Source organism: Agelaius phoeniceus, chromosome 18, assembly GCF_051311805.1.
Source record: "Agelaius phoeniceus isolate bAgePho1 chromosome 18, bAgePho1.hap1, whole genome shotgun sequence".
NCBI lineage: Eukaryota > Metazoa > Chordata > Aves > Passeriformes > Icteridae > Agelaius > Agelaius phoeniceus.
This window is the reverse complement of record NC_135282.1, coordinates 2,674,261-2,690,146: the sequence shown is the minus strand read 5'-3', so window position 1 is coordinate 2,690,146 and position 15,886 is coordinate 2,674,261. Positions and strand designations below refer to the sequence as shown.

At 45.2% G+C, this 15,886-nt stretch overlaps 1 protein-coding gene across 4 annotated transcripts; it reads left to right on the top strand.

Moving 5' to 3' along the window:
• Positions 1-3: 3 nt before the first annotated feature.
• CCDC62 (coiled-coil domain containing 62) lies at positions 4-15,396 on the top strand. 4 transcript variants are annotated; one of them, XM_077187606.1, is made up of 11 exons: positions 129-478; positions 767-959; positions 1,539-1,705; positions 1,984-2,085; positions 2,407-2,578; positions 2,665-2,766; positions 3,749-3,837; positions 4,608-4,708; positions 9,062-9,230; positions 9,860-9,979; positions 13,668-15,396. In XM_077187606.1, the coding sequence occupies exons 1-11, from the start codon at positions 443-445 to the stop codon at positions 13,695-13,697; spliced, it is 1,281 nt and encodes a 426-aa protein (XP_077043721.1). In that variant the 5' UTR covers positions 129-442; the 3' UTR covers positions 13,698-15,396. The 4 variants fall into 4 exon arrangements, with proteins under 4 accessions (XP_077043720.1, XP_077043719.1, XP_077043721.1 ...); XM_054645980.2 differs by having other exon boundaries at positions 130-478; positions 9,059-9,230; XM_077187605.1 differs by lacking the exons at positions 9,062-9,230; positions 9,860-9,979; positions 13,668-15,396 and adding exons at positions 4-110; positions 5,300-6,126 and having other exon boundaries at positions 336-478.
• Positions 15,397-15,886: the final 490 nt, after the last annotated feature.

Genomic DNA, 15,886 nt, shown 5'->3' with positions numbered 1-15,886 from the left:
TCGAACCCGTGGCTGAAGGACTGAACCGGCAGCACCGGACTCGAACCCGCGGCCCCTTCGCTGCGGGGGGCGGAGCTTCTTCCAACGGCGGGCGGGGCCGGGCGGTGCCGGTGGGTCGGGGGCGGCCGGGGGTAACCGGGGCTAACCGGGGGTAATGAGCGGGGCCGGAGGGCAGGGGAAGCCCATGGGCTTAGGAGGGGCCGCCCCAGGCGGGCGGGACAGCGGGGGAGCCCTGCCCGGGAGCGGGGGTCGCTCCCCGGGGGTGGCAGCTCAGGGCCCCCCCTCAGGCCTGCGCCCCCGGCCCGTCCGCTCCAAGGCCGCTTGTGCTCCCTCAGGGCCGTGAGGCGGCTGTGCGGCGGGGGAGCCTCCATGCTGAACGTGACATCCTTGAAGCCTTCCCGGTTCCACGAATGCCTGGCAGAGCTCTGGCCCCCAGTCCCCTATGAGTTCATCACTACAGCGTTCTGCTTCGCCCCAGGTAAAAGATGAAAGTGCCGTTAACAATCGGCTCTATTTTCGGTAGGAGGGTGCTCACTGTGCTGCTGCTGGGTTGAGTCATGGACCACAGGTGGTACCACCTCGTTCTGCAAAGGGCTTCAGTCAAGGGCCACAGGTGGTGCCACGAGCATAAGGAACTTCTTGGAACTTCTTCTTCTGTATTTATAATAGAAACATAGCTCAACTAAAAATAAACCCCTCGAGTTTATTATGAGAGAATTTGTCACTTCCTTGTGTTGAAATGCATTCCATGTCTCACCTTTTGTAGGCATTTAGCCCCGATCACAAGAACAGCATCATTAGGAGGCAGAGACAGGAGCTCAAGCTTTTAATTGCAGAACTGAAAGATCGTGACAAGGAGCTCAATGACATGGTGGAAGTGCATGAGAGACACATCCAGGCCTGGGAAGATGATCGCCAAAAAATACTGACTTTAGCAGAACGATGCAGTTTATTAACTAGTAAGTGTTGTGATATAAAGAATGATATCTTGGTCTATTAAATACGTTCAGGTGCTTCAACCCCTCAATAACAGTTTTGCATCATATAAGGAACCATTTCCTACCCTTCAGCCTTAAATGTTATTGTTCCTCTGAGATCTAAACTTCCACACTGGTGCTGAAGTGATCTGATCTTGAAGGGGCTGTGATGATCAGACTCTTTCTTGTCTGAATGTGTGAATTACTTCTGTGAATTCTTTAAAAAACAATCTGATTAAATAAATGTGGGGGAAGAGGAAAAATGTGCAGCCTGCTGGCGAGTTACAGAGCCCTGTGCCCTGAGGTTCTGCTGCACAGCTCTGAACAAACACAAAACACCTGGTGGCTCTGAACAGTTTCAGTACAGAGCTCACCATGCAGTTTCTGTTCCATCTGACCTGGGTAGCCAGGGAATCCTCCTTCAGAGTGTGCAGCATAAGCATCCAGGTTTGAATTGTGTGATTTTAAAACACTGGGTTAAATTATTTCTGAGATTTAAGAAATTGCATGACAGCCTCTGAGCTCTTTTCTCACATATAACTTTGTCTCCTTCCTTTTCAGGTGAGCTGAACGAGAGAAATGCAGTTATAAAATCACTGACCAAAAAGTTAAAGTTACTAGAATCCCAGCATAATGACAGTAAGATAACACTTGAAAGCACACAACAGAAGTTTAAAGAGCTCACTCAAAAAGTAACAGATTCATCTGTCCACTGCCAGGCTCTGGAGGTAGGGGTTGAGTGATGGTCTGGTTTTGTAGTCCATGCATTTACAGGGTGCCTGTGATGAGCTGTAACATTCCAAAACTGAGACATGCAGGGTATTAAGACCCTTGATCACAAACAAGTTGGGGAACAATTTTTACTCCAGTCCACTTTTCTCCAGTTTGCTCAGGATCCCACGTTACCACTCACCATATTTCAATAATGTTGTGGACGTATTTACTGGGGAAAAATAATAACTTTGAATCACTGAAGTAATGGCTGACACTTATTTCTGTTCACTAGGAGAAAAATCAGAGTCTCCACTGCTCAGTTTTGGAACTGTCTGCTAAAACAGGCCAGCTGCAAGCCAGGGAACAGGAGCTTCTCTCCATGCTTCAGATGAAGGTAACATCTGTAACATCTGTCAGCTCGTGGGCACTAAATGTGGTCAAGCTGCAGTGCAGCTGTTGGTGACTGTGCCACAAGGCTTCTGTCCCTGGTGATCTCACTCATGGTTAATTCTTAGGCTTGTGTGAGAAGGGGAAAATGGTCTGCAATAAACTGGTTTGTTTTCACAAACAAGCTTGTTTCTAAGATTTAATTAGGTGGTTTTTTTCCTCAAAATCTCAGAAGGAGGTTGTGGATCACTTTACTGCAGAAGAATGTACTGTTTTTTTTCAAACCCATGATATTAAAAATAAGATTTCATTGTATTTCCTGTTTCAGGACAAGGCCTTAATTGAAACAACTGATCAGATTAGTGAGGTTACATCTAAATTTAAAACCCTGGAGAATGCCCTGCGTACAGCAAAGTTGGATGAATTCACTCGCAACAGGGAGCACCAGGACCTCAAGGTGACACTCAACGATGTCATGAGCCAAGTAAATAAGATGAAAGGTAAATGTTTCTGCTGGGCACCTAATTTAGTGTAGGGCCAGCATGATTCCTTTTCAATCTGAGAAATGCTACATTTTGTTTTGTAGATATCCTCTCTGAGAAGATGAAAGAGAGCAGCAAGAACCAGGAAGAAATCAGCCACCTGAAACAAGAAAATGGCTGCTTGAGGAGTGAGCTGATCCTGGCAGGTGAGGGTGGGCAGTTGGCCTTTCATGCCTTGGCTTTCAACAGCTCAGAGGCCTCTGGGCAGCAATTCACTGCTATCTGTGAAGGAGGCAGCTTGTTACCTGCCTTCCTTGCAGTTTAATAAAAGTATATCCCTTGTGTGCCATTCTTCTGTGGAAGCAATATCTGGGGCTTCTGCAGGGACACTTTATAAAATCTTGTGGAAGCACAAAGTTCACCAAAGTGATTACACAGGGAGGAGTGAGTGGCTCAGGGGACTCTCCTGAAAATGTTGAGACTTTCTCTTCTCTGTTGCTTTCTTTAGGTGATGGGATTGGTTTAGGCTGGTTTAATATGCAGGCCTTGGTAAACTGCATCTTGCTCTCCATAATACCTTTGGTTTTGGGTGGAAGAACATCTGGTGCTGCAGTGGATAGGAAAGGTCACTGCAACATTCTTGGGGACAACCACAGAGACCTTGAAAGATTTGGTGGCCAAAGGTGTCCTCTGCTGTCAGATAATTTCCTTGCCTATCATTTTTAATCTGCTATTTGACCTTTATCAGATATTGATGCCATGTCTCATTATTTTAAAACCAATAAAATTGGGAATTGTTTTGCTGCACTTCTCTCTACGTGCATGAATTAAAATCAATTAGCTGAATTTCCTTTATGCTTTCCTTTTTTTTTTCCCTTTTTCCCTTTCCCTTTTCTCTTTTCCTTTCTGAAAACATTAAATAAATCAGTCAGTGAAGCACAGTGTTGCTGCTAGTAACATGAAGCCAGGTGCTGAGGAAAAGTCCAAGGAAAATACTTGAATTTTTGTTTTCTTGTGTGTTTTGTGCTCTTTTTATCTGGAGGAGAAACAGGTCCCATTGATCTTAAGAAAATGCTCTTGTTTTGTTTCAGTACCACCTCCTACTGCTACAGACACAGCATTAGCAATGCACCTGCTTTGTGTCTGTTCACCTGAAGTAATAAAACCAATTATTATCTTTTGAAACAGTGGAAGAAGCCCAGAGGAAGGATCAACTTTTTCAGTTTGCCAAGTCGAAGCAAGTGCGGATTGAAAGAGAATTGTCCAGTTTGCGACAGGTACAGCCCCGGTTGTGCCCCGAGGTCAGAGGAGCACTTACAGGAACACCAGACCTGTGTGGAACAGTGTAAAAAAGTTAGATCTAGACAGTATTGATTAAGGAACAAAGAGCTGTTTGTGCCTTGCTGGGATCCCTGTAGAATGTTGATTTATTTCATTTGGGGTTAAGCTGAAAAGCCCACACTGCTTCCAGGCTTGGGAAGTGACGTGAAGGGAGCAGGATTGGGGTCACACATCTGCCCAAGGTGAACTCAGCTGAGTAAGGGACACAGTGTCCTGGCAGATCTGTTTTTCACCACCTAAACCCTGTGTGTTCACCTGCTCTCAGCTGAGGTTCTCAAGCATGTTCCATTTTTTAATTGCAAATAATTGATGGGTAGTTACCTTCTCCATTAGCTTCACAAAAATCCCCTGTAGTCCAAGCCAAATCCCATGATCATCATCCATGTCCTATAATTCTGTAGCTGTGAACAACATAATAACAACATGTATTAAATATCAGGTAACGGTAATGATATTTTATTTATTGTTCAGCGTGGTTCCATCTTAGAAGAATATTCTAATTTCCTAATAGAAATCCTGTTTATTGCTGCAAAACATTATTTTCCTAAATATATGCAGAGATGGTCTCTTAGATTTGGAAGTCTTTGTCAATAATTTGACTACAGGCGTTGGTTTATAAAAACATTTTGAGGATGTTTTTGGTACTACCTGGTGATGATGTTCCTGCACCCAGACATTGACCAGTGCCCCTCACTGCCTCTGACAGGTCTGTGTGAAACAGCAGCGGGACTTGCACTTCCTCCATGTCAACTTTGATAGCTCTCAAGAATCCAGGCAAAAACATGAAAATGCATCAAGTGGGAAGAGGTAAAGACATTTTAAAATGTTTTTTTTTTCTTAAATAGTTTGTCCTCAAAGAGAGACTTCACTGTTCAGCCCCAGCTAAGGTCCTAACAGGGGTGTGTGCTGGGTCAGGATGGCTTTGCTGGACTCGACCACAAACATGCAGTGAAGCTGTCAAGTGTTTTATTTGGTCAGGAGAGACCATGAGCATCAGTCACAGAGCAAGTGTTGTAGCAGGCCAGACAGCTCGTGATTTTTTTTAGGAAGTGAACTAGTCTGGTGGTAGGGGTGTTAACCTGGCTCCCTACTGCTTTTATTTAAAAAGCAAAGTTTATTTTAGGAAGTAAACTTAGAGAATCGGTGCACACCCTGGAGGCTCAGACAGAATCACCATACTGTGATTAAAACATGAGGGAACTCTCAGACTGGTTTTGAAAAGTAACAGCCAAATCTGGGCAGATTTTCTGTGGGGTTTTGGCAGGGTACAGCTGCCTGGTGGTGTGTGAGCTGCTGCAGAACCGTGGCAGAGCCTGTGTTCTGTAGAGCTTTAGGAGTGCACTTGGGGATGCTCTTTACCTGCAGTGTTTCTGACTTGTTTTTGTCGTGCCGTTGTAGCTCAGGGGCCACATTCTCTGCCTCTGAAAGCCCCAGCAGCAAGACAGACAAGGGTAGGACTGAGGGCAGCCACGGGATGTGCGAGGAGTGTGGAACTACACCAGTTCCAGCAAGTAGGGTAAAAGCCACCCCTGAGATGTGTGAAGTAGATAATAGACAGTTACTGAATGCTTCAGACTTGGAGGAAACTGCCTCAGCGTTGTTAAACCAGTGTCAAAAAGCTGTGAAAGGCTTGGCCCTGCCTGTGGAAGAAGGAGAAAAGCAGGATGTTACATCAAGCTTTGATGAGCTAGACAGTGAAAAATTTCATGAGGTAAACAACACAAGGCCATTGAGAAACAGGGAAATTGGAGAGAATGAAGTGAAAAGCAGAGACCAAAAAACCTTTGAGGTGTCTGTGCCTTCATATGATCGTTGGCTTAAAATCAAATCTCGTGTAGATTTGCAAAGCACTTTAATCCAGAGCAGCACCACGTCTGACAGAACTGATAATGGAAACAAAACCTGGGAAGAGAGATCTGACACTGAGTCTGGCCAAAAAAGCACAGAGACTCCTGCCACTTGCAAGTCTGACTCTGATTCCAGTATTAATAACTTCATTGTAATTAAAGACAAACAGTGGAAGCCACTCTCAGATCTGGAATGGCTGGAGATTTTCAAGCCCAAAAAGAGAGATGGAAATACAAGCCTTGGAAGAGATTACAGCTGTTTGGAGACTGCACAAGAGATGAAATGTACCTGCTCAAAAAGGTTATGAGTTTGTTGCCTTTAAGAAATAAGAATAAGCTAGACTATATAGAAACTTAGGTGTATAAGCTCTCAGTATTAGTTCAAGCTATGTTTAGAGTAACTGCTGTTTTAAATTTAGTTTTTCAACCTGAAAAGTAACAAATTTAAAATAAAAATAGCTCTTAAAGTATCATGATTCTATTTTTATGCATTTATTTTTTCTCCTCTCTTATCCCCAAGAGCTGTGTGGGCAGGAGAATCTGCAATACCATAGTAACTTTTAGCCAAATAAACTAATTGAGAAAATCTTTAAGATTTTTTGAGATCTCAGGTGTTGCTCATAACTGATGGGTAAAGTATGTTCTGACCAGAGCTGGACGTGTACAGTGATGTTTCTGTGAGGCAAGAAACAGATGCAGGTTTTGTGTGATGCTTTAGTGACTGTGTTACTTCTATTGAGAAAAATCACATCTTGGCTGGGCAGGAATGTAGGACACAGCTCTGAGCACGGGCTGCTGCCTCTGTCAGGGCAAGAAATGAGATGGCAAGATTTAAAGGACAGCAATCTGTCCACCCTCCAGCTCGTGGGACTCTATCCTCCTGTTTGTGCTGTGGGAGGAGAAGGACATGTGGTTGGGGACGAGCAGGATGAGGTTTCTAATGCTCAGAAGTGTCAGAAGAAGACCCAGGTGCCTCAGTGATGTTGGAATGTCTCGGAGATAAAAACCTGCTCTGCATTTACAGAAGTGGCTTTGTGCCTGCATAAGCAAAGGCATTCAGAGCTGGGACTTGCTGTGGATTTGTTCTGTTGGTTCCTCTATTCCTGTTCAAAAAATTGATTTACCCAGCTCTATTTTAGAAGGATTTCTGAAGTTTCACAGCGATTTCATAGCTGTTTTCTAGCCAGAGGAGAGGAGCCTTCCAGCTGGTGGTTTGACAAGCACAGTAAATGAACAGCTGTTTAAACCTGCTCACAGTGTTTGCCAGCAAGCCTGCCCAGCATCCAAACAGATTAATGTTATGGAATGGAAAGATCTGATGTATGGATGCTTTCATTCTGTGTGGCTTTTGAAACAGAAATATTGTAGGAATTGTTGCTGCAGTGAGACAGACCTGTTCAGAAACAAGGTGAATGGGCAGCCACTGAAAAAGAATGCTGGCCTGGCACATTCCCATGTGCCTTAGCTGAGCTTCCCTCTCTGTGTGGGCTCTCTTTAGTTTCCACTGCCTGTAGATCATTGGAAGGACTCCACTCCCCTTCTGTCTACCCTGACCTTCCTTATCAGCTCCCCCAGAAGCACCAATGACACTCTGCCATCCCTCCAAAGCCCTTTTGAGGCTGCATCATGGAAGCTGCTTTCACTTTTTGTCTTGCCCTATTTGTCTTGTCCTTGAGTGAATTTTAAGGGGAAAGGAACAAATTCAAGCTGGGCAGTGCAGCTGGAAGATGTCCTCCAGTTAGGGGGAGCTGTTCTACCCATTTGGCATTTGCTGCTGAGCTCTCCAGTTTTCTTGATGGCCACATTTGGTCCTGGGGCCCTGCTAATTGGAGATGGATTGGCTCAGTGCAAATCCCTGACTGTCTGCTCTCTGCTGACTTGGATTTGGCAGGCAATAAATCCTCACCCCTACATGGGAGGAAGGCAGGAGCGTTGCTCCTGTGAAGGGATTAATGGCACAGACCAGCACAACATTCCTCCTGGGACTTGGATCTGGATCCTCCAGTTTTCCATTGCTGCTTTCAGAGTGCTGATGATGTAGTTTGTGTTTAGGGAAGGGTGCTGGCACCTCCCTGTCATCCCAGCAAATATTTTTGCCATGAGTTCCTGAGTTCTGGAACGGCCAACAAGGAGGCTGTTAACAGTCAAATGCCTTCCCCAGTGGCAGAGGGGATTGTGAAATCCCAGAGTGCAGGAATCATTTCCGTGTGCTCTGACTTGGTGACTTCATTTATGTTGGGCCAGCATTTGCTGCCTTTGGATTTTTATCTCATAATTCTCATTTTACAGATGGAGCATCAGCAGGTACTTGTTGATTCTGCTCAGGCTGGACTAAACCACCCATTCCTGAGCCTTTTCCCTGCCTCAAAATCAAACCTGGGTCCCCTTCCTTTGCAGCCTGTGTGTTTTCCCTGCTCATCTCATCTCTCACATCCCTGTTCCAGGCTGCTTGTTCCCTCACATCTCCACAGAACCTCTCCTTGTCAGAAACACAGACTTGAGCTTTTCTCTCTTATAAGAGAGCCTATTTTATCCCAGTGATTTATGGGAGAAGTGAAATGGGACACAGCAGACACTCCTGAGCTGACAACTCTCATGAGGGCTTTTTCCTAGATTGAATGTCAGTTAAAAATGCACCTATTTTTAACAGTCTTGTCAGGTATGGAATGCATTGTTACACCAAATTAAGTATCTAAAGAGTATCTACTGAAATGCCATCAATTCAAAGAGAATATTTGCTTTAAAATACACATCTTTTTTCATTGTTTGCCAGTCCAGGCAGGGCTAGCACTCTGCTTCTGTTGTGTTCAGAAGTTGATTAATGTGGTTTGCCCCTATATTTCAAAATAAATCCAAGCCTCTTTGGGAAAGCTCTCCTGTGATCTCTGACATGAGATGATGACTTTAAAACTCTGAAATTCCCTCGAAAGCTACACCTACAAATATTAATTTGCCTAATGGTTGATTAGAAACAAAAAGATTTGGGTGTGAGAGGGGAGTGAGTAGCAGAAATTGGGAAGAGCAAAGTTTTGCCTTTTGTGTGCTCTTTGCAAGGTTAAATACACTCAAACCCATGGTCATGGAGCTGGTTGAGACTGGTTGAAAGTCAAACCCTCATCCTCAGAGGATGAAGGTGATCTAGGGAAGCTGTTAAACATGGGAATGCTCTGAGGAGCAGGGTAATCTCCCAAGCTTCTTGGTTTCCTTGGCTCAGGGCCCACAGTTATTTATGTTGTGCCATGATTTCCCCTTGAAAGTTTAAAAAGGATGGTGATGCTGCTTCTGCCAATGTCTTAATTTTTTTTTTTAGCAGTGAAGAAAACGTGGATCTGAATTCCCTCCGCTTGGCTTCTCCTCTCTTGGCATCCACTGAGAAGAGCAACAAGACTCAGAGTTCTGGGAAATTATCTGATGAAGATTCCCCTCTGGACATCAATGACCTGGCAGTGACCAAACCAACAAAGAGATACTGCATGAACACAGTCAGTATCTTATTGCACAATGTCCTTGGTTGATTTTGAGGGGAATTATGGGGAATTATGACTGATGCTAGGAATGCAAATGTCTCCAGGCATGGAAGAACTGGGGACTCAAATGATGAGACAGCAGGCTTATGGCAAAGGTGATAACATATTTTTTTTTATTGTTGCCTCAATATGTCTTGGACAGCATAAGTATAAATGAATTTTTAAAAAATTAATAAGGTTTTGGAATGAAAAGCTTGAGGAAAATGGATGCTGGCTAATTGGTAATTCCACTAAATATCTGGGTGGACATGGATGCAGTTATCAGAAGCTCTTGAGCATTGTTTCTTTCCTGTTCTGCTTGGTTTTCCCTGTTTCTCATGTCTTTATTGTCCCCTTTATCCCTGAAGTACCTCTCTTGTGAGTGCTCCATATACCTGCATGTGGAAATCTGTTTCAGATGGCACTAGGAGAGAGCTCTGTGTTTATCAGAAACACCAGCAGTAGACACAGTCTGTTACTTTGCAGTATATTGAACAGAAACATTTCAAAATCAAAATGCTGATTCTTGGTGCATTATAATTGTGTGAAATACTCCAAAAAAGAAGATCCTTCCCTAACTTTGTCTCCCTGTCTGTGTCCTGCAGGACACCAGTTCCCTGTTCTGGAAGCTGGAGCGCTCGTTGGCCCAGTCCCGGCAGATGCTGACTGACCTGGAGCTCAGCCTTCTCCACACAAGCATTCCCAACACCAGCAACAAGAATAAGGTACAGATTGCTCTCCCAGGATGAGGGTGAGGTCCCAGGGATGCTGATTGGGAACATCCTTTCCCTTATGCTTGGCTTGCACTGCATTAGCAAAGCATGAGGAGGATATTGGTTACGAAGAGACACTTCCTGCATGCCTTAGTGCTTGAATTTTTTATAGGATTCTGTTTGGCTGCTCAAGGTCATGACAGGATTTGACTCCTGCATTTGTCTGAACAGATGGAAGGCAGAAGTCATTTTGGGGCAAGCTGTAGGAGGTCTAGAAAAAAGTGAACACTGGTTCTTTCTGACCTGAAGCAAATTAGGTGATTTCTCAGGCTCAGCACACACTCACTGCTCTGCTGTCACAGAGACTCACAGTCAGACCTGGTTTATTATAATATTCATGGAAAGGAGGGCACTATAGGGAATATATAGGGTACTTTGGGTGTGAATTTAAACCAGAAGCTCAGCTTCAATAAAGGCAGAGTTCTTGTGGGTTGGTAGTTTTAGCTCCTTCATTGCAAGGTCAGAGAATATATTCAGTGGTCAAAGAAAAGAACCTGTATGTAGCTGTCATAGCAGTTTATTTTATGAGCACAAGTGCTGATAAAGTTTCTGTTGAGTATTTGGGCAGCAGAAGTAATCAGAGAAAGGGTCACTTGTTTGGTGGGTAAATATCCATAAGAATTTCTACCTTGTTTGACAAGGACATTGTGCCTTTTGTCCCTAGCAATGAGCACACTTGTGCTGGTGTATATCCCAAAGGGAGGATTTAGGCTCCTGGTTTCAGAGCAGTGCTGAACCCTCACCTTCATCCTCACACATTTCACCTCCCTCTAAAAAGTTGCACTCCTTTTAGCCTTAGATGAACCTGGCCAGAACAACGTTGCTGTAAGGAGCAGACAAAGCCATTTTTATAACATTCAGAACCATAAACCCTTGGCTGTGCTGGGCCTGACTGTAAAGGTTGTGTGCCAGCGTTTGCAGAAACTGAAAGGATATTTTGTTCAGAAGTTCCTCTGCAGGATTTCATTCAGTGGCAAAGACAGCAGCAGTTTAGTCTTTTGCAAAGACTCCTGAGTAGGAGGATTCCTGAAAAGCTCCCTGCACACAGTGCTTGCTTGTGGCTCTTGCCCAGCCCCATCAGCTGTCTGGCTCCTGCTCACTGCTTGGCACGTCACAGCTCAGCTCCTCTGTCTGCCCATGACTCTGCTTTAGAATCTGATGCTGCATTTTTGAGCTTGGAAATTGGCTTCTCCTTCAGCTTTAGTGGATAGAAAATGAAGCAAACTCGTGTGTAGTGGCGGGAGCAGATCCTGAGCCACATCTGTGCAACTTTGATCTCCTTTCAGAGCAGTTCTGGGCAAAAACTCGTCAAGCGTGTTTGAGTTAATGTATGCAGGCCTAACCTGTGCCTCAAACCAGGCTTACCTGGGGCTGGTCTAAACTGAGCTTTAGAACGGAATAAATATGAGATACAGCCTTTGGAATTGCATCAGGGGGAAGTGGTACATGTTGGATTCTGTGCCCTGCTGGGACAGAGAGGAGAAGGGGGAATTAAGAACTGTACCCCTGCTGCTCAGCAGCTTCAACCTGGTAGCTCTGGAAATTTTATTCTCTGAGTCCTTTGATTTCCATGTAGTGTTTTTACATTACAATAGAAACAACAGAACTCTTCACAGAAGCCAGTTACCTGCTGCAGAAGAAAGAGATGCAAAGCTTCCTTTTTTTTCTCTGTGATGTTCCCTGAGCATGGAAGTGTTTTCAGCTTGATCTTTTTTTGTTTGCTTCCCTCTTTATAAATGCATCTGCAATATTAATACCCTTTATGGATTTTTGAGATGGGCCTAGCACAGGATTCTAAGTGCATTTCCAATAAAACTCTTGTGAGTACTGTAACAGCAAACAGATATTCAGTCAAGTAGTTCCTTTAGCCAAATAATTAAACTTTTCTGAAGCGTGTTCCTCATCCTTGGGGCAGTCAGATCTCACAGCTTCATTCCCCAGTACCTGCACCCTCCTTATTGTAGTTAAAACCCTTCTGTGTGTTACAGATAACAGGATCAAGGATGTGAACATTGTTGAATGAGAGATTGGGAAGTTTTTTCCAGTGCCAAGGCCAAGGGCTGTTTTAGGATACTGTTCCTGGGCTCAGAGCCCCAAAAGTAGAATATATTGAATAGAGCTGTTTCAGAATATCCAAAGCAGCCTTGCCCACAGCAGATTGTTTTTTTCTTTTTGAATCAGGAAATTTCTCACTCTCTGATTATTTGTTCTCCTATTGTGGATTGGATGCTTGCAGTAGGCACCACCTTGTCTGGTTCTGAGGACAAAAGAGTAACCAGATATGGTTAAAATCCTGAACACCACATGAAACTGAATAAGAACCAGCAACAATGAGGAGAGAAACTGGCAAAAAAAAAAAAAAAAAAAAAAAAAAGAAAAGAAATCTCCCAGTGCTGACACAACCCAAGCTGGTTCCTGCAAAGGAAGCTTACCCCACAGCCAGCTGGGGCTGACACTGTGTGACAGCAGTTGTGGATCAGCCTCCATCCCCTGGGGAGCTGGTGCTCTGGGATATTCCAGCTGCAGTCCCTGAGCTGTTGTGCCCTGGGGAGGGGAGTCAGGCTGGTTTGTGTTCTGCTGGCTCTGCATTAAGCCTGGGGACGCTGAGACTGCTCTGAGAGCTGTGGGGTCTGAGGAGAGCAGCTGATGGGGCACCCGGGAGATGGGTGCTGAGTAGCTGCAATGCCAAACCTCCCTGTGCACAGAGAGAGCTCTTCTGTTCCTGAAAAGAGCCCTGAGGTACAAGCAGCGAGGGGTTTCATAGGTTGCAGCCAGCACTGTGACTTGCATCCTGAAACCACTGATGTTACAAAGCTTCAGGAGCAAATCCCCAAAAGTGCTGAGCCCCATGCTGAGGCAGCAGAGTGGGGAGAGCACGCTGAGCCTACAGAAATAATCACATTTGCCTCAAGTGAGAAAGAGCTGGTGGAACAAACACACCACAATCCACTGTAGATCCATGACAAGCATGAGTGGCTCTCCAAGTCACTGGCTAATGCATAATTCTCATTTTCTTTCTGTTTTAAAAGGCACTGAATTACTGTGATCAGTTAGACCTGAAGCAGAGCAGGTCCAGAAATAACCAAACATTGGTGCAGTTTCATATACCAAAGTGATTGAATTGATTTTGGTTGTGTTTGTTTGGTTTTAAATTGCTTTGAAACTCATTTGAGGGCAGGTGCACTGACAAACATTAGGGCAGTTTCCTCCCTAGCTGCCAATGCTTTAGCCATTCTCATCAGTCAGTTGTTTTGCCTCTAGAGAGAGGTTGGGTGGGGGAGAGTGAAGAACTCAGGAGGAAGGCAGTGAGGAAAAGGCTATTTTCAGTTTTGGACACAGCAGCATGTGCCAGTGCTCATACATGGTGACTCAGTGGCTGGCCTGGGGCACAAAGATCACTCCTTTCCTGAAAGCCAACTGGAAAGGTTTTTTATTTCCCAACATCCCAGTGGTGGCCCTGAGACTGTTGCCTTTCTGTGAAGTACTTTGTTTACCTTTTCCTCTTTATATTTCACTCCATGTTCTTACTCTGTTTGCAGTGTGAACATTTGTGTAGCAAATTCACATAAGAGTGGTTGCTTCAGATATTTCAGAGGAAATGTTCCTGCTTTTTAATAAAAATCTTTTCCATTTTCTGCAGAGGAAGAAGTTGGTTCCAACACAGAGGTAATTGTGAGGACTGAAGACATTGACCCAGCAGCTACAATGGAAAGTTACCTCATTTTTTTTCCCCGTGGTCCTCCTGAGTGTTTGAAAGACCCACAAGTGGCAAGAAGATCTGACTCTGCAGGAATGTATTTTATCTTGAAATAAAACACAGAATTACACCAAGATTAACAGAGCTATTTTTATAGCTGAGAGCTCAGGTTAAACACCAGCTTGTTTTTTAAGAGTCTGAAGTGTGTAATCGTTACAACATCGGAACTATTTTTCTTTTCCTTTTTTTTTATGGTGGCTCAGAAATATTTATAGAGTATGACACAGCCAAGCATTCTCCTTTTTTTTTTTTTTTATAGCACATTGTTTTTGTTCTGGATTTCTTGCCTTGTAGAGAGAGATGAATAATGTTTATAGGAAGTTCCCAATTAGTGTTGTAAGCAGGAACTGCCTCTGATGTTGCTGAAATGGGAGAGCTGTCACCCACAAGATGGGCACAACAACTTTCCACACTCAAGAGCTGGCTCTTCCCAAAAATGTTTATGGGATCAGGTGTGTATGGCCTCTGTTTGCACTGCAGAGGTAGCCAAGTATGATGTGACCTTTTTTTAGCATTTAAACTGGATTTATGTTTGCTGATTGGGCAAGATGTGCTGCTATCACAACTTGAACTTGCTTTTTAACGAAGAGATCAAATAAGCTGATAAAGGTGATACTTTGCTGTGTCTCTCTTGCCCATTTAACACATTTAGCACTTGATTTCCGACATTTCTCAGCACAGACACGAGTGGGCTGCCCAGTCCTGTGTAGGTTGGGAGCACTTTGGGACACCAGTGCCCCTCCCACAGCCCTGTGCCAGCGTTTTTCCTGCTGGGGGGAGCCAAGGGTGGGAGTTTCTGCTCCATCCACTGCCACCCGTTATTGCAGAGAAGCACAACACTCCATGGATTCCCCTTGTTAACTCTTTCCTTTCATTTTCTGCTTTCTCTTTAATTACTCCAGTGACAGCCTTTCCTGCAGGTATTAATGGCCCCAGAATTAGGTGGCCAGTTCTGATGAGAGCTGCTCTTCTCCAGACTCTTTCCCTGCCTGCTCACCAGTGTTACCCAGAGGGAAGCTCAGCTGCTCCAGCTCTTTCCAGGTTTCCTCAAGCCTTTACAGTGCATTTATTCCTCTACCTGCACAGAACCTTTTCAGGCTCCGTCCTCACAATCTCCTGCTCTGAATATGACAAGAATTCTCCCTAAAAAGCCAATGATGACAATGCCACGATGCTCACCCTAAAGCTGTCCAGCAGCTACACAGAGAAATTGGTGGAACTTCCAAGCAGCAGCTGCATTTAAATGGTTTTGAGGTTATTGGATGAACTCACTGAGTTTAAACCCCTGGAGAGTTTAAAATGATGACTTTAAAATCAATATAGAAAACTGGGCTCAAGTGATGCATCAAGGATCTGCAGAGCCTTAGGATTTTGTGTCGGGGCTGCCCTGGATTTGTGGAATGGGAAGCAGGGAAATAACTGGGTTAATTTATTCAGCACTAAGTGACTTAAAACCCAGCTGCATTATTGACCACACTCTGATGCTCGAATGGAAACGCTTCAAACTCGGTGCCTTAATTCTGGAAGCAGCTCAAATACTCCAGGGAGCCCTTTGCTATTGTATCCTTGATTTGAATTATTATTTAAAGACAACAAAGCTTCTGTTCAGCCACGGCCTTTCCGCAGGGTGGATGCGAGCTCCGGTCATTGACTTTGGTAACGGGAATTGGTGTTGGAGCCGCGGGGCTCAGGACGAGCTGTGTCCAAGTGCGGTGGGAGAGGGGTGAAGATGGGCGCTCAGATGGGACGAGCGTGCTGGCGGTGACCGCCGCTCCTGGCGTTTCCTGACCTGGGGAATCGCCTCGGTGCCTGGTGCCCGCGGGGGTCGCTAAGGAACGTGTCCTCCCCGCTCCGTGTCCCTGCTCCGTGTCCCCTGTCTGTGTCCGTGTCCCCTGTCTGTGTCCGTGTCCCCTCCCCCTGTCCCCTCTCCGTGTCCGTGTCCCCTCTCCGTGTCCCCTCCCCGTGTCCCCTCTCTGTGTCCGTGTCCCCTCCCCGTGTCCCTCCCCGTGTCCCCTCCCGGTGTCCCCTCCCGGTGTCCCCTCCCCGTGTCCCCTCCCGGTGTCCCCTCCCGGTGTCCCCTCCCGGTGTCCCCTCCCCGTGTC